At 40.6% G+C, this 19,090-nt stretch overlaps 1 protein-coding gene across 3 annotated transcripts in view; it reads right to left on the reverse strand.

The window, feature by feature from the left end:
• The window catches only part of ARL15 (ADP ribosylation factor like GTPase 15), a 425,781-nt gene that overhangs the window by 376,576 nt on the left and 30,115 nt on the right, over nt 1-19,090 (reverse strand). For 2 of the 3 annotated variants that reach the window (XM_059062869.2, XM_067030971.1), the window contains exon 2: nt 13,546-13,602. The exons of the other annotated variant lie outside the window; for it this stretch is intronic. In XM_059062869.2, the coding sequence (XP_058918852.1) occupies nt 13,546-13,602 (57 nt within the window). The remainder of the gene's footprint in view (nt 1-13,545; nt 13,603-19,090) is intronic. 3 annotated transcript variants of the gene reach the window in all.

Raw genomic sequence — 19,090 nt, forward strand, 5'->3', positions numbered from 1 at the left:
CATACATCTTGACTCAGGAATGCACTTCCAATTTCTTAGCACGTACCCCCATGCCCTGGGTTAACTTTAAAATTGTACCAGTGCCCCCTCGGCAGTGCAGAGTACAGCTGCGAATGCCTCCAACCATTTTCCACCTGATCCAGATCCCACCCTGTAAGTTATCCTACAAGAAACTGAGCCATTGATTATATGGAGCTGCCTAGTTTTTCGGTCTCAATCTACCTTCTCATTTCAGTGGGCACTTTTCATTCCCTCCATCCTCCAACATCAGTAGTTCCCTCAAAGGGTCAGGATGCTGTCTTACCTCTAGAGTCTAGCACTTTAATTGACATACAGTAGACACTCAATAGATATTTGTCTAATTGAACTGTTCCTATGTTGGTCATGGAAATATTGGGACTAAATATGCAAAAAACCCAGAGAACTTCAATAGACTGGGTTTTAATTTATTACATTTGTAATCATACAGCATATGCACTGAAAATATCCTTAGAGAATATCAACTCTAGTTCTCTTTTACATAGCAGAAAACAAGCTCAGGACAGTAAGTGAATATCCCATATTTACCTGTTACACAGGTTACAAAGCTGGTCCCCCCCCTTCTCTAATACACACACACACACACACACACACACACACACACACACACACCATTATTGCCACCTCTCTTTAGGGAAAATATGAAGTCATTTGCTCTTAGCATCTAGGAATGAACAAGCAAAAATTCCAATGAGACTCTAGTTAATTGGATTCCCAATCAAATTGAGGTTTCACATTAATGTGTCCCGGAGGATAATGTGCTATGTTTAAATTAATAGTGTAATAAATTAAATTAATACTTAATGTGCTACATTTATCCATGATATTGCATGTTTTCAATACAAGGTCTCCCCTGAACATCATTAAGTCAATAGAAGAATGTGTACTCCGAATGAAAGCTTACATGTACGTTAAGGTCCATTTCGTTACAGGATCTGCTATCTCAACCTCTTTCATTTAAGAAATCTATTTTCCAACAAACCATTCTATACATAAAACACCCATCTCCCACACACAATCCTAAATTTAATTGGATATTCCTGTCTCTCTTCAACAACCTTTTTTTTTTTTTTTTTTTTTCCCTAAGATGTAAGCCACCATCTAAGCTTCTGGTTTCGATGCTGCTTTACAAGTGAGGCTGGATTCACAAGCAGCAGAATTAGGGGTGATTTTTAGTGAGAATTTCATTCAAACGTATCATTTTCAGAAGAGAATAGCAAGACCCAGATTATAAAATATTTTGCCCAACATTATTCAAGGAAACAGCAGGACCTAAATCAGAACCTGCCTTTGCAATCCACAAATCTTCCTGTCTTTATGGCATTGATTTTTACTCTCAAAGGACTAGTACCGAAAAACTGTCTCTTCCCTAAAACATGACCAAACCCCAGTAATCTATTTTCATTCCTTCGTTAATAACCATATTCCTATTTCATATTCCATGTCTAGACTGCTAGGTTTTGTTCTTTCTTCCCATGACAGCAATTATTTTCTCCTATCTCTAATAAGTAAAATAATGGTAAAGTATACTGATCTTTCCCTCCTGCCAGCAAAGCTGAGAGCCCCTTCTTGTACTCTTCATGTGAGCTCATTAAAATGAACATTTTCAGGGCTTCCCTGGTGGTGCAGTGGTTGAGAGTCCGCCTGCCGATGCAGGGGACGCGGGTTCGTGCCCCGGTCCGGGAAGATCCCACGTGCCGCTGAGCGGCTGGGCCCGTGAGCCATGGCCGCTGAGCCTGCGCGTCCAGAGCCTGTGCTCCGCAGCGGGAGAGGCCACAACAGTGAGAGGCCCGCAAAAAAAAAAAAAAAAAATGAACATTTTTAAAATTCTAAATCTGTTAAAAGTTTTATCAAAGTTCTACATTAGCTTACTTCCCCCCCCCCACAACACACACACGCAAAATCAGTTTGTGATCCTTTCAAATTAAAAGTTTAGACAGGAAATTAGATGATGAAATTCAGCGAAATGAACAAGGCACTTTAATTCCTCTTGCCGGGCACCAGCAACAGAAAGTAGCATTTGGGAACATAATGGACATAACAGGAGTCATTGGGCAGTGAAACTTCTGGCTTATCTTTTCCTCTAGGTTGAATTCATGTGATGCGGTGGAAAAACAGGATAACAATATAGCAAATTTTCCACACTGCTGCCTACAATTGTTGGGGAAATGTTAAGGCAGAGATTACAGGACCAATGGCATAGCACTGTGTTGTTGGGGTTTTTTTTTTAAACATTAATCATAGGCTAAAGTGAATTATGCATTTATAAAAAATAAAAGCACAAAAAATTCAAATATTAACGATTTTGTGATAACCCAACTATAATTAATAGTTTGCATTTTGAACCTGTACCAGATAAAGCTGAAGGACAGTAGTTGAAATGTCCCAGTTAACCTATCATTGTCACTGTTAACACATAAAACAAAACTAGAGAGCATTCAAATATAATGAAGCATATTTTGTTAAAAAATTTTTCTACCTCCACAGCAATGACAGAAAAAAAGGAACCACAATTTTTAAAAGATAAAGACTAAAAGGAAAAGGTAGTACTTTAATCATGGAGTATAAAAGAATAAGATGAATGTATGCTTCCTAGCCCAGTGTCCAGAACCCAGAATCATATTGTGACTTATCAATGTTATTTTTAGTGACCAGCTGACAATTTGAGTGTATTTGCCTTCAATTTTGTTGAAAGCAAAGAACTGAAAATGACTTAACTGATCATATTAGAGCTGTTCACTTCCTCAACACCATATTTTGAATTTTTCCTTTGTTTTGTGCCCTGCAGGTTTTTATATCTGAGGGCAATGCACCATGAAAAGACGCAGAAGTGAGAGCAGTGGCTTCTCTCTTAACTGGAAGTAGGGTAGCTGTGAAAGGGGGGTGATAGAAGAATTTATATAGATGGACACTGATTTCTTTAACAATCATCTCAATGCCAGCATACCTCCTAGAATGTCTTTGTGTATCCCAGGAGCAGGTATTACCAATTCCAACCCACTGATTGGAGCTCTGTTCATGCATTCATTCACTCCAAAAATATTCTCTGAGTGCCTGCAACATGTCAGGCACTTATCTAGGTACTGGAGGTACAACAGTGAATGAAACAAGACTCCCTGCCTTCATGGACCTTCCAAGTCAGAGTGCACAATCTGCGAAATGTGTGATTGGTGCTATAGCTAGAGCTGCCGAGCCTCCTGGAGTCTGGGCAAAACTCTCTCTTCTCCCCAACCCAAAGAACCATATACCTATTCAGTCAATGCATAGGTATTGAGCACCAACTACACGCCAGAGCCTTAGCTAAACTCAAAGGAATACACTCAAAGGAATACAGAGGACACAGACTGATTCTCCAATATACAATAAACATAAAGCCTCTCATTCAGATTCACTTTGTATAATATTCTAAGTCAATGTTTAAATAAATTTGAGTTCTACAAAGCAAAGACCAAATGATCACCAGGGTCAATTATATTCTTCTCTATGTACATAATATTAATCTATTTGCTCTGCTTAAAATCTAAAACACAATTGTGTTCCCAAGTTATGGATGTAAGTAAACCATATCCTTGATAGTGACTGCATTCTAAAATAATTCTTAACCCTTGAAAAAAACAAGTTATTTTCCCTATCAAGACAAAAGTACTAGTCCTAAGGACTAAACATTAAACATTTGTCAAGAAAACAAAGTCAGGACTTCCCTGGTGGTCCAATGGTTAAGACTCCGTGCTCCCAATGCAGTGGGCCCGGGTTCCATCCCTGGGCAGGGAACTAGATCCCACATGCCGGAACTAAGATCCCGCCTGCTGCAACTAAGACCCGGCACAGACAAATAAATAAATAAATATTTAAAAAAGAAGAAAAACATAAAAAACTTAAAAAAAAAAAGAAAGAAAGAAATCAAAGTCAACTGTCTGTGAAAAGAGACAACATAAAAATATGCATTTCCTAGGGTGGAAATTTCCATCAACCAGACATACTCTAGTTAAGGACCACCATGTCATTTATATTGGGAAATATTAAACATTTTAAGTTCCTAAGTTAAATGATCCTACACGTTTATCAAGAACAGAGCCCCTCCACCTAACCACACAGCTACAATTGATAATAACCCAATGAAGCTTTCCAAAAGGCCTTTGTAAAGAATGATCCCATGTAACTAGTCAATTTTCTACTGCCTCTTTTTTGTGTTGCCTTTTAAATCAGGATATCTACAGTCAAGAAATGAGAAATATTATACTTCATAAATGAAGTTGAGTTAACAGAGAATATATAATTAGAATTTCTTCTCCACTCGTGATAATAGACTTGCAGTTATAGCCACTATTTCATACTGTTAAGCCTTGAAAGTAAAGGCAGCTAGCAGAGTGAGAAGGGGCATCTACAGCAAACAGAGCACACCCTGAAAGCTGAACTCTTAACTCTGCTTTCAACTGCACAACAGCCTAACCAAGAGAACAACCTGGAACAGACTATATTGTTTATTAACACTGTAACCCAAATGAAGGAAAACGCTATCTAAGGTTCCATCTAGATCAAAATATCCCGTCAAAAAAAAAAAAAATTCTGAAACTTCAGCAAGCCATATTGAATTTAGATAGTCCCTTGCCTGACCTCAAAATATGGTACAAAGTTATAATGAAAAGATATAATATAGATTATGTCGTAAATGCATAAAGGATACTATAGCCTCTAAACAGGGTATAGTCTGTGAATTCTGGGTAAAGCCAGAAAATATCAGCTCCAGATTTAGGTTAATTATAAATTTTAAAAAATATATCAATCACCAATGATAAGATAAATTGGCATCATGTACCCCTAATAAGATGCAATGAGGATATGATGTCACCTCCATAATATTCCTGCCAAAATTTTTTAACATGATTCTAATCATGATGGAACAGTTACACAGGTCTAAACTGAAAGATGTTCTGCAAAATAACTGGCCTGGCCCTTTCAGAAATGTCTTTGAATAAAAGACAAAAAAAAAAAAGAAAAGAAAATATTAAGAAACTACTCTAAATTCAACAAAGTCATATCGAACATCTACTGCCTGGAGGGTAGTAAAGTGTGTTGGGTAAGGGTTCAGAATTCAGCATAAATCCACTCAAATTCTAGCTCCAAATCCTGTCTCCACCATGTGGAAAAGACATTTAAGCACACCATGCCTCTGTTGTCTCTATCAAATGGGGATAATAATAGTGCCTTCTTCACAAGATTGTAGAGAATTAAATGATTTCACCTATAAAGGCCTTAGCACACTTAATAAGTGCTCAGTAAATGTCAGTGGTGATAAATAATGATGGTGGTAAAGAGCCATCAGATGCTGGGGGTAAAGGGAGAAACAGAATGACAGGGTCACGGCCCTCGGTGAGCTTACAGTTAGAGGAAAATTAACAGGAAATTCTAAGACTGTGAAATACAGGTACTTTGGCTGGTGAAAGACTCTAGAGTGCAATGAAAGGGACACCTTAGAAAGAGCATTTAATCCAGGTATTGGAGGTCATGGGGGGCTTCCCAGAAGAGGTGACAGCTCACCATTCCAGGATGAGAGGATAGCACGTACAAAGTGCTGGAAGCAAAAAAGAGAACAGACCAAGAGCTGAAGATAGATGAGTATGCCTGGAATATACAAGGCTGGAGGTGGAAGAGGAGATAGAGAGAGAAGGCTAAATGGACAAGCAGGGCCAACCCACGCAGGGCACCTTATAAACTTTGTTAAGGATTCTGGGCTTTAACTTAAGAACAATGGGAGGCTACTGAGACGTTTACAGCATAAGCAGATATGCATTTCACAGTTATGCTGATTACAGAAGGGAGAAGTGGATTGAGAGGGGGCAAGATTGGAAAGGGATGACCAGCTAGGAGGAGACTGTTAGGGTTTTCCAGGCAAAAAATGGTGGTGCTAGAACCTGGGTAATAGCAGCAAAGAGGAGAGATGACTAGGATGGGAGAGGTCCAAACCTGGGGACCAATAAGATGATGAGGCCGGGGAGAGCGGAGGACTGAGTTCAGTTCCTGGCGTGGCCGCTGGGTGTGCTGTTGCGCCAGTCACGGAGACAGGAAGCATGGGCCGTGAGCGGGTTTGGGGTGGAAAGAGAGTGGGGTCAGTGGGGTCAGACTCAGCGTAAAGGGCCACCCAAGTGGAGCTGTGCTGGAGTCACAAAGGTCTGCAGCAGGCAAGCCCTGATGGTGAGAGGAAAGGATACATTCTACATTCCCCAGAATAAAACACCTAAACCAAACAGATTTTATCTTGTTCTTATATGGGCTCCAATTTCAAAAGGTGATTAAAAAAAAAAAAAAAAAAAAAAGCATGGCATTCCTGCCAATCTCACACATTTCTCACACATTCATAGCCCTACTCTTACTGTATAAACAGAGAGTAGGATGGATATTTGTGGCTCTCAACAAGTTCATTAAACCTCAAATTTTAAATCCCCCTGCCAGGAAAGTTAGCAACATTAGCCAGATATTCTTGCTCTACTTGAGCACATTGTTTTGTTTATTAAAGAAAGCAAGCAATCATCAACTCTCACCTCCTAGATTATAAAGCATACATATAACCTTCCACTTACACCTTTCAAAATAAAATTGTCAAAATACAAATGTACACTGACCACATATGTCTGTGCACAAAAGTACATATAATATGCTGATATTTGTAATAAAATACTAGATTTGATCTTGGCCCATAAAGCCTCAGTTATCCATCCAACCAGAAGGCGGACTTGTCACAAACACAAGATCACTCGTGTTGCCCCACTAGGTGCTCATTCAACATGTGTACTGGCAATGGCTACTGGCAAGGCTGACTCTCCTCCACACCTTCCTCAGGGTGTACTGCCCTGTCTGAAGCTGAAGTGCAGATCAATATGCCTTAGTTTATTTCCTCACAAGACAGCAAATTGTCCCCCAATGTCCATTCTCTTCTCCCCATTAGGAATAGAACCCCCAGAGTCTTAGCTCCTCACCAGAGCCCCCATTTCTAAGCTTCTCCTGCAGTGACATAGTCATGTGACTCAATTTCCGGGACTTGGGAGGTGAGGGGAAGTGTGTAGAACTTCCAGGTCACACCCATAAAGGGAACTGCTTGGCCTGCATTCCTCTGTCCCAAAAAACTAAGAGACACGGGAGTGGTGAGCTGTCTTCAACCTGCACAGGAGCAGAATAAACTAGGCAATGGAAGAACATGCTAGAAGGAGCCCGAGTCCCTAAAGGACTCATGAAGCAAAGGGCTAGATTCCAAACTGACTACCAGCTTAGAATCTGATATGAAATAGAAACTTAACTCTGCTTAAGCCACTGTTATTTTGATCTTCATTAAAACAGCCAAACCAATAACTTAATTCATTTCTGTTCCATTAAGGTCTCCAATTATGCTGAATTTCTTCAATTAACGTGTGCCTCCCTTTGTCTTGGAGCTTTTCATTTCTTTATTAGGACTGCAGACATCTCAGCATCCCACACGATTTACAATAAATATTTAAGCTGGAGCCTTCAACGAGCACAAAAAACAGGAACAGTCAACACCACTTCTCTCCACATGATCATGTATTAAAGCTGCTCTTTAGTTTGTTCACAGAGCAAAGACTTGCAGAGTCCATAGGCGGGACTGCCAGTCTGTCTCACACGTATTTAACCTTGGTGTTTTACTGACAATAACATCCTAAACCCGGCATCAGGACTTGCCTACCTTGATTTCCTTTCCCTCCAGGAATGATGACAGATTTTACTGAGTCCTCTATACTTTCTTCTTTGGTGCCTGTGGTACACAGCATGCTGCTTCCCTTCCCCTCCTCCATGAGATGTCCATGTCCTAATCCTCAAAACCCATGACTATGTTACCTTATATGGCAAAAAGGGGGTGTCACAGGTGTGATTAAGTTAAGGATCTTGAGATGGGAATGGGAAGCTTGGCCTGGATTATCCAGGTGTGCCCAATTTAATCACTAGGGTCCTTATAAAGGGAGAGAGAGGATTATTAGACATGTAAGAGAAGATGTGATGACAGAAACAGAGATGTGACAAATGGAGAAGCTGAAGTGATGCCACTGCTAGAAAGGGACCAAGAGCAAAGGAATCCAGGCAGCCACCAAAGGTAAGGATCAGATTGTCCTCTAGAGCCTCCAGAAAGAACGCAGCCCTGCCAACATCTTGGCTTTAGCCCAGTGAGACCCACTTCAGACTTCTGACCTTCAGAATGATAAGAGAATAAATATATGTTGCTTTAAGCTACTAAATTTGTGGTAATTTGTCTCAGCAGCAAAAGGAAACAAATACAGTGTCCTTACAAGTAGCACTATATGTTGTAAAAACTCAGTTTAGGGCAGGATTTGTTCAGACTTAAAGAGCTAGATTAAAATAAGTTTTAATAATATACAAGGGCTTCCCTGGTGGCGCAGTGGTTGAGAATCCGCCTGCCGATGCAGGGGACGCGGGTTCGTGCCCCGGTCTGGGAAGATCCCACATGCCGCGGAGCTGCTGGCCCGTGAGCCATGGCCGCTGAGCCTGCGCGTCCGGAGCCTGCGCTCCGCAACGGGAGAGGTCACAACAGTAAGAGGCCCGCGTACCACAAAAAAAAAAAAAAAAAAAACAATATTACTAATAGTATTATTAATAATGATATGCACCTGTTGTGCCATTTATTCTAATAGGTAGCCCTCCCTGCCCCCTCCTTAAAAAAAAAAGTCACAGAAGTTGACTATGAGCATTGTGTGGCAGGTACAAGCAAATGTTACAGCTAGATAAAAGGATAATCACTACCCACTGCTGAATGCATCTGTATCTCAGGACGAAGCTACATGCCATTTTCACAAACGCTGTTATTGTTCTAAAGGATGTATGTTTTCTCTGCTAGTAAAACAGCATTTGATACTTTCTGCAAAGTCAAAAGAAGAATTTAAAGAGTTTTTAAAGCTCTTATTATTAACCAAAATCACTAGCCACACACAATATTTTACTGCTATTATTTAGTTCAAATCTCATGCATCACGAGATTGAATTTTAGTTCACGCGGGGGTTGGGTACGGAGAGGCAACAATCAGCCCATAGCGTCCGTGTGCTTCAAACAGTACCATCCTGGACGAGGCAAGATTAACTGGCCTGGCTTCATTCATCTCGGCCTCCGAGCTTTCAGTTTTGACCAAAGGGGTTCGCACTCCAGCAAGGAAGGTGGCTAGATGCTCAAATGACCACTCCAACCCTCACCCCGCTTCTAGCCGGTTGTCCACCATGGTGCTCTGGCTCTGATAACAATAACAGTTCCCAACTCAGAGACGCCTGGGAACAACTGCAAGTCCCTTTGAGGGCATTTACCCTGACATTCCAAAGGGAGTCCTAAACTATGCCCTCACATGCCCTCTAGCCCAGAGTTGATCCGATCAACCTGACTGCCAAGGGTTCATTTCAAGATCACTTTCTCAAGGATGGCCTGTTGTCCTTGCTCGAATGTCAAAAAAAAACACCATAGACCCACAATTGTGATGTAAACTCTTGGCCTGGACTTACTTCCCCTTCTTCTTCCTGACCAGAACCCAGTGAATGTTGTTTAATACCCAAAATAGTCTAGATTCACATAACAGGTCTTCTTTTGTTTCAAAAACTAAATTACCTCTTTGTAAGACGTCAGGATATCACATTTGAGAGAACACACTCTCTGTCCTGTGCTACATGGCACAGGAAGGGGAGTTATCTCCTGAGAGCAGATGCTTCATCGAAAGACCTTCTTCTGTTCTGCTCTGTTTCAACTTGTCCTAGCATTTGGGTTTGGGAGCGGCTATCACTCCATCACTGATAGTGCATAAGTTTCTCTACCCACGCCTTAAGATCCCTGCCTAGAAAACTGAGGTAGGATTTGTTTTCTTCAGCTTCCTGAGTTAAGGCACTCTAAACAAGCATCATTTCCTTTCGATGTCTAGAGAAAGTTCTGTCCACTCCAAACACTGGAGAGAAAAGTGGATGTCATGCAAAGGACAGCCTTTGTTCTCTCTGAGTAATGGTTTTTATTAAACTGTTTAATATTTAAGGTTCAGTATGCACTCACCTGCCTAAAACACATTTACTTTTTTTAAAAAAAATAAATTTCTTTATTTTATTTATTTTTGGCTGTGTTGGGTCTTTGTTGCTGCGAGCAGGCTTTTCTCTAGTTGCAGTGAGCAGGGGCTACTCTTTGTTACGGTGCGCAGGCTTCTCATTGTGGTGGCTTGTCTTGTTGTGGAGCATGGGCTCTAGGTGTGCAGGCTTCACCAGTTAAGGCACGCGGGCTCAGTAGTTGTGGCTCGTGGGCTCTACAGCGCAGGCTCAGTAGTTGTGGTGCACGGGCTTAGTTGCTCCGCGGCATGTAGAATCTTCCCAGGCCGGGGCTCGAACCCGTGTCCCTTGCATTGGCAGGCGGATTCTTAACCACTGCACCACCAGGGAAGCCCAACACATTTACTTTTATACCTTGGAAGTTTTGAGCGTGTCTGTCCTGTATACATTCCATTTTGGCCTTGGCTCATTTCAGATTACGGATCCCAAATGTGTAAGCAGTACGGCTTTTCTCTCCTTAGTTAAGTGCTTAATCAGCTGCTTTTTAGCAACGTTAGAGGCATCTAGAAATAAAAGTCATGTCAACAACCTATCACCATCATCTCAGACATTCACCCATAATCTTTAGTTTCCTCCTCTACTTTGTTTTACTTAAAACTTAGCATTTCTTTTCAACAGGTACTACTAAGTTTTTCACGTTTGTTTATGTTCTTTATTTACAATTCACAAGATTTTTTTCCCCCTCCCTGTTTTAGTCTGCTTGGGCTGCTATAACAAACTATGACAGAATGGGTGGCTTAAACGACAGATATTTCTCACAGTTTGAGTTAGTCCGAGATCAGGGTGCCAGCACAGTCGGGTTCTGATAAGAGCTCTTTCCCTGGCTTATGGAAGGCTGCCTTCCTGATTCACAGCACAGGGAAAGACAGAGAGCAAACTCTCTGATGTCTCTTCTAAGGGCTAATCCCCTCACAAGGACCCCACACCCCCTCACGACTGTACCTAAACCCAATTTCCTCCCAAAGGCCCCATCTCCAAACACCATCACACCGCGGGTTAGGGCTTCGACACGTGAATTCTGCATAGGAGCACAAATCTCTCCACAGCACTCTCCTTTAAGGACAATTTTCATCTGCCTTAGAATTAGTGCACAGCAAGAGCTTCTTCATTAAATAAGCAGAGATGGAGCACCTGCGTGGGCCCCGGCTAAGTGCTAGGTCATCGAGGATGACCAGGCACCATTCCTGACATCAACAGTCCCGGTGTTCTCAGGTCCTAGTGATAAATACACTGTTGTGTTGACTTCCCGTGGCGCCCACACTCAGATCTCCCGTCTAGAGGAGCACGGCCGGCTGACAGCCTCGAGCAGCCACGGCTGCAGGCATTCGTGCTGAGGCGGTACTTCTGCTGGGCTGCTGCCAGCCAGTGCCCGGGCGCTCAGAGGCTCTGGAGTCGGGCCTTTCCTGCGCATCATGGGACTCCTCCAACAGGCAGCTTTGCTCAAGGGGGTCCCGCCAGCCCAAGCAAGACTTTCTCGGAACCTCATTGCAGTGTAAAGCTCTTCCTCCCCGGTCATCCTCCTTCCTGCTCTCCTTCCACAGGACTCAGACACGCAGCATGGTCTGAAGGCTCTCCCTACTTCCTCCTGTTCCCTCCTCCTCATCTTTCACTGACATTTCTCTAATTTTTCTCTGGCACTCCTAATTCCAATTTGGCGTCTGCTTCCCAAAGGACCCCCGCGCCCCCCCATCAACAACAACAAAAGTACTAACAAAGTAACTTCAGATAAACAACAGAAAGCATGTCTAGCCACAAGTAATCTATTCATCTAGCTGGGGATAAATGTCACCCAATTTTGTTTTGAGATGGCAAATATCTTACACAAAATCCAGCATCTTGAGGGAAAACATAAAATACATAAAAAGATACTAAGCTGAGACAAGCAGCTAACACAAGTGAGAAAAGGAATAAAGAAAATGTGTTTTTTAAGTTCAAACTAAGGCAAAACTGAAAACGGTGCTCCCACCAATGTAATTGAACAGATAGCTACTGAGCATCTACCGTGTACCAGATGCAAGGACAAGCACAGCTAGGCAATCTGTGGTCATATCCTTTACTCAGAGCTCTTACTTCATTCTAAACAATCTCCTTAAACTTCTTGTGCACACATATTCACACTCCTCTGTGCAAGGTGGATGAGAAACAAAATCACCTTAAGTCTTCTTAAACCCTTCCACAGAAAATAATTTGGTCTTCAGAAGTAAACATCATTCCATTTCCTGTTCACTCTCAGAATCCCCTCCCTAGGCCTTCAAAGGGAAAAAGTCAAGATACTTTGTCACTGAGTCTTTACATGAGAAAAGTTCTTTAATGGTCATCTACAGAGACACACCCCTATGTTTCTGAATTACGAAATAAGCTGGCTCATGGCACTGGAGTCAACTGACAGACTCATGGAAAAAAAAAAATTCCAAAACACACTAACATTTTCTGTATTTTTGTGTTGTGAAGTATGTCATACATACAAACTAGTATATGAAGCAAATATGTTGTTTAAAGAATAACTATAAAGCCAACACCATGTGCCCACCATTCAAGTTAAGAAGCAGAACATCACTAAAACTTTTAAAGACTTTTCCTTGCCTCCACTTTTCTAGAGCAGAATTTCTCAGCCTCAGCACTGCTGACATTCTGGACCAGATAACTACTAAGTGCTTGCCCAGTGTATTGCTGGATGTTTAGCAACACCCCTGGCCTCCGCCCAGTGGACGCCAGTAGCACGCCACCACCACCCTCAGGAGAAGCAACCAAAAATGTCTCCAGCCATTGCCACATAGCCCCTGGAGGGCAAAATCGTCCCCCGGCGAGAACTGCTGCCCTAGAGGTAATGACATCTGAATTTTTACATTTCTTTATAATTTATCTGTCTATTTATGTAACCTTAAAACAATGGATTGCTTAGTGTTGCCGTTTTCAAACTTTGTAGAAATCAAATCATACTGCATGTATTTTCCTGTGATTTGTTTTTTAATCAACATTATATTTGTAAAATGTAACCACTGTGTATTATAGCTGTAGTTCATATATATTACTTTTAGTTTATAATGTTTGCTGCTGTATGGTATCCTATGAAATTAATTAAAATGCCACAATTTATTAATCCAATCTATTACAGATGGACATTTGTATTATTTCTAATATTTTCCTTTTATGAAAACTTCTGCTGGAACTTTCCCTGCACAGGTCTTCTTATAATTACACAACAATTTCTCTGAAGTACACACCTAGGAGCAGATTTGCTTGGGTCATAGAACATTCTGGTACTCAACTTTATTATTTTCCAAAGTGGCTGTATAAATTCACACTCCCACCAGCAGTGGAGGACAATTCCCATAACTCCATACACTCTCCAGTACTCAGTTCTTCATTTATATTTTCATGACATTTGGTACCGAAAAAATATACATTGCTTACCGTGTAAATGCCAATTCTACAGACAGCAAATGAGATCTGGATACATTCAGACATTCTCTACAAGATTAAAATAAGAGATTACAACTAAATGTTTGTTCCATAGAAGTGACTTCTCCCCTCTTGTCTTGCTTCTCTCTCTAAAGAGAACCTGTTGTCTTTTGACACCTGCTTTATGAGCAAGTGGCTGAATTTTTTTCCTTCTCTCTGCTTTTTCTAGGCCAGCTCAAATAAAACAGAGGTTAGTGTGTAGCATCGTGCTTTATCATGGGACTGACTATAAAGCAGATACTTCAATCTCTCATTCAATAGCATAATTTAAGGAATGTGATTTATTGTATTGGTTTGATTTCATTTCTTTAAATCCTGCTCTAATGTCTAATTTTCAATGATTAAGTCTCTGACTGCTAGAAGTAGTTTTATAAGCACTTTTTTTTTAGTTCAATTCTTACTAGATCATAAATGTCTACAATGCTTACAGAAAAGTAACCTTTGTATTAAAAAAAAAAAGGTAAAAGCTCATGGTTATATACTAAAAGTTTTGAATGGGCTGAATTTAAAGAGAAGACTGAGGTCCTTGGTCTCAGAATATCAATGACAGCACTCAAATTAGAGTTCACAACTTCTCATTCCCAAATCAAGTTCATTTCCACTAAAACTCATTTCCACTCACAATACCATGTATACCAAACATGAGTATTGATTTATTGTCTTTTCTTTAACTGGAGGAATATTTTTAGCACATTAAATCGGTATGTAGTCAAAACAACTCTAACTTCATACAGTCCAACACTGTTATTATAGTTTACTGTTGGCAAAAGCAAAAGCCTCTCTGTGAAGTTTATAATGCCCAAATCTGGCAATCATGGTTGTATCCGCTGCACCAAGGGAGCAGAGACACAAGATCCCCGATTCCCATGGTAGACAAAAGGCTTCCAAAGAGATGTTCCTTAGGAAGGGAAGGCCAAAAACTCGTATCAGACTGATTCTGCAAAATGATCCAGCCTCTTCAGATAGCCATAAGAAACTAATTCTGTATGATTAAAGGAACTGGTAAGGAAAATATTGAAAGCCAAGGCTATATTGCATGGACATTCAAAATTTAAAATTACAGCAATGAAAAAACCAAACTCATGAGATAATTTGTTGTGTAAAGTTCTTCAACTCTAAACTTTCAAAAAGTTCCAGGTGCTACTGTTCAAATGAATGGCTGATGATTTAATATTGGGGATCATTTCTATTATTAAGGTATCATTACCACCATGGCACTATTGGGTTTCTTTATTCTGCATAAAATACACTACTGGAAACACCCCCAGGGCAATGCCACTGGCCTCCTCAGAGCTGAATGACAGAATACTCATTACCTTGCCCAACGTTTATCCTCCCTTCTACCTTTGTAAATTACCCTGATTTTTACTTTTGTACAATGTGAATTATTTAACAACTCTCCCAGTACTCTGGAAAGGTTATTTTCCCCAAGTGAAAGATAACTATCTTATTTTATATCACCTGGAACAAAAGAGTCTATTTCCCCGCCATCCTTGGAGCTGGGGACTGTCACGTGACTCAGTTCTCTGTAATGAGATGCATAAAGTGAAGGATGCGTAAAGTGAACTGACTCTAAGAAGGACCCTTTTACTCTTCTGCCTTTCCTACTTCTTTTTCTGCAATTGAGACTTCATGTAGCCCCATCAGGGGCCTTGGATTGGGAGGAGCCCCAAGAACAGTGGACACGGGAAGTAAAGCCCAAGGATGAGCAAGCTTGGACACTCAAAGGGCAGTGGAGCTGCCATACCAGCCTCCTCCAGACTGTGTACATGAAACAGAAATAAACCTCTAACTTGTTTAAAGACTGTGTGTCTCTCTCAACCGACTAACCCTAACTGGTACAGAGCAATACTCTAAGAAATACTCAGTTTTAACAAGCGGGTTTCCCCGGGGCCTTAAAAGAAAGAGCCCCAGCATTGGTCATTAGCTCTTTTTAAGAGCTTAATCTTAAAAAGAGCTTGAAAACTCTAGAAACAATAAATGCTGGAGAGGGTGTGGAGAAAAGGGAACACTCTTGCACTGCTGGTGGGAATGTAAATTAATACAGCCACTATGGAGAACAGTATGGAGGTTCCTTCAAAAACTACAAATAGAACTACCATATGACCCCGCAATCCCACTACTAGGCATATACCCTGAGAAAACCATAATTCAAAAAGAGTCATGTACCAAAATGTTTATTGCAGCTCTATTTATGATAGCCAGGACATGGAAGCAACCTAAGTGTCCACCAACAGATGAATGGATAAAGAAGATGTGGCACATATATACAATGGAATATTACTCAGCCATAAAAAGAAATGAAACTGAGTTATTTGTAATGAGGTGGATAGACCTGGAGTCTGTCATACAGAGTGAAGTAAGTCAGAAGGAGGAAAACAAATACCGTATGCTAACACATATATATGGAATCTAAGGAAAAAAAATGTCATGAAGAGATTAGTGGTAGGACGGGAATAAAACACAGACCTACTAGAGCATGGACTTGAGGATATGGGGAGGGGAAAGGGTAAGCTGTGATGATGTGAGAGAGTGGCAGGGACATATACACACTACCAAATGTAAGTTAGATAGCTGGTGGGAAGCTGCCTCATAGCACAGGTAGATCAGCTCTGTGCTTTGTGACCACCTAGAGGGGTGGGATAGGGAGGGTGGGAGGGAGGGTGACGCAAGAGAGAAGAGATATGGGAACATATGTATATGTATAACTGATTCACTTTGTTGTAAAGGAGAAACTAACACACTATTGTAAAACAGTTATACTCAAATAAAGATGTTAAAAAAAAAAAAAGAGCTTGATCTTTTAAAGGGGGGAGACGTATTTATTCTTCAGTTACTAAAAGCCTACTTTCCAATCCTTCCTTTTCACACTCCCAAAATGTACAAGTACTGTTACTGGGATTGCCAAAATTATTACCCTTGAAAACCCTCAACTTATTTTGCGTAATTTTTTTTCTCACTAGCCGTATTTCCTCCTTCTCTCTAACCTCTAATCCTTACTAATACTGCCGTATCCCTGAACATCTGACCTCAAACCAAGCAGCACATCTATTGCCCATACTCCAAATTCAATCTAACAGTAACGTTCTCGGGAACGGCCTTCTTTACTCTCATTAGAGGGAGTCGAATAAAAAGAGATATTTAAAAGCATAATGAAACTTCTTTGGGTCATGCTATAGGAAATGGTTATAAATTTTAAATGATTAGTTCATATTCTTTCCGTATATAGATGCTCTATTGGCAAGAACCCATTTTAAAAACCCAGGGGACAGAACGCATAGCTTGGAATGAAAGATGAGTCATCATCCCCCAGGAAAGAATGGATCTCTACCCTAGATAAACTCTGACCCAGTAGCCTCTATATCAGCATTCATAAATCTCCATTTAGACTCACCTGAGGAAGAACGAAAGGATATTATTTCAAAAGCAATAACCTTCAGAATAATCTCACCTTCTTTGCTGCCTCATCTGATGAAAGTGCAAAAAAGAAGTGCTGTCAAGAGCAAATCACAGATTGGTTAAAATCTGTTAAGACAGGGCTACAGAAAAAAAAAAAAAAGTCTAATCCAGAGAAAGAGAAAATGAATACTCAATTTGAAATTAATATGATTACTTACATTTTACTGTGTTTTCTCTAAGAAATTTCAAAAGGTAAGCATGAAAATAAAGGAGAAAAAGAATCTTCAACAAGACGGCAGAAAATACTACACAGTCTGGAAAAAACTTGATTTCAAGGTATAACAAATTTCCGTTCCATCAGGGGATGAAAAAACACATTAATTTTCTTTTTCTAAAGGAGCTGTTTTTAGAATATTTTGATGTGCCATGCAATCCCTCATTCTGATGTAGGGCAAGGTGACAGTCGTGTTTCCTTATTTTCTCCTCTGTAATTTTGCGTGTGATGAAAATAAAAGGTTAATATAGCCAAGTCAATGCTTCTGAGTACCGCAAGCGTGTGTTAGAACTGGGGTGACAAGATGGGGGTAGGGAGAGCAGTAAGTCACCTTCAAATGAGGCCCATGCCTGGATCAGCTACTCCCAAGTAAAGCTAAGATCTAGCATTTTCTCTTGACAGCATCCCAAAACAAGTGGGCTGGAGGCAAAGGTGCAGGATTTGGGAAACTGTGGAGAGAAGACGGGTTCAGTGTGTTCCAAGGTGCGTAGGTGCTCCAGAGTCCTGAGTGGGTGGAATCGTCTCTGAGTAAAGATTATGGCTGTCATTATGCTGTAGTGACTCCTCCAGACACAGAAACACACCCTTGGGAACACACGGACTTCAGAACCCGCATCGCCTTCTGTTAGTGTAGCTGCTGAAAACATTAACAGTGAATTATTTAACAACTCGCTTGGCACACTCGAAAGGTTACTTCCCCCACTGGGAAAAAAGTTAACTTTTCTAAAAAACTCAAACTCGTATTTACAAAATAAAATGAATTTTTGTTTTTACAAAACGTGGAGGAGTTTGCTCCTCAACATCTACGTTATAGCTTCCTCAGACTAGGAAAAAGGATAGTGATAATCAACCTGGAAAGAAACATTTACATCTAAAGCAAAACTAGCAAAACTGGTCTTTCGGCATTTTCCAAAATGTTTTCAATTGTAACGGTACCACCATCATCCCAAGAGCATCTATACTTCCCAAGCAATCTACAACTGTCCAGGGATGAAGTATGTAAAGGTTCAACCAGTAATCCAAAAAGGAATCACTGCCCTCACCTGTTAAAAAATATCTTCAGCACGTATCTCTTTGTGAAATTCAAACGCAAATATCTGAAAAGACATCTAGCAGAAACAATCTCAGAGACTTGAAAAGTCATCTAGCAAAAAAAAATCAAACACAAGCATAAACCGTCATATTGGAATCTACAGATCTCAAGCCAGCAAAATTTTAGCCAATATTCTGCAAAACAGCACTAAAAGCCATGTGTAATTTCTAAACAAGAGCAGAATCTTGGCTCAATACTGAAGATAAGAACAGTTCTCCTTCTGAAAATTCTGATTAAAGAAGAATTGGAAGCAGGAAAGAAATGCCTTTCTAATGTACCAGATTAAAATAATTAGTTCAATTCACCTTGGCAAATTTATTCCTTTTACTTTTTGTCATGAACTGAGGATAAAAAAAAATTTCAATCCAAGAAAAAGAAAAGAAATTTGCTGAGCATCACTAATGTGTCAGGCATCGCTAGGCAAGCAGATATTAGACACACAACGATAAATAAGACCAACCCTGGCATCAACAGTCTTCCAGCTCAGGAGAGAGCAGTCACTTAACAGACCTGTGACAGAGAACAGCATGATAAACATGTTCAGCATAATAAGAGGTACGCACAGAGGGTTTTAGAGAAACTGAGTAGGAGCACCGAACCCATTACAGGACTGTCAGAAAGACTTCGTCGGGGGGGGGACCCCCAAATAGTCTTAGAAGATTAGGAGTTAGCTAGGAGAAAGGGAGTAACGGAAGAGGAAAAGACCATTCCAGATGAAAGTGACAACATGA

This window comes from Kogia breviceps, chromosome 4, assembly GCF_026419965.1.
Source record: "Kogia breviceps isolate mKogBre1 chromosome 4, mKogBre1 haplotype 1, whole genome shotgun sequence".
NCBI lineage: Eukaryota > Metazoa > Chordata > Mammalia > Artiodactyla > Physeteridae > Kogia > Kogia breviceps.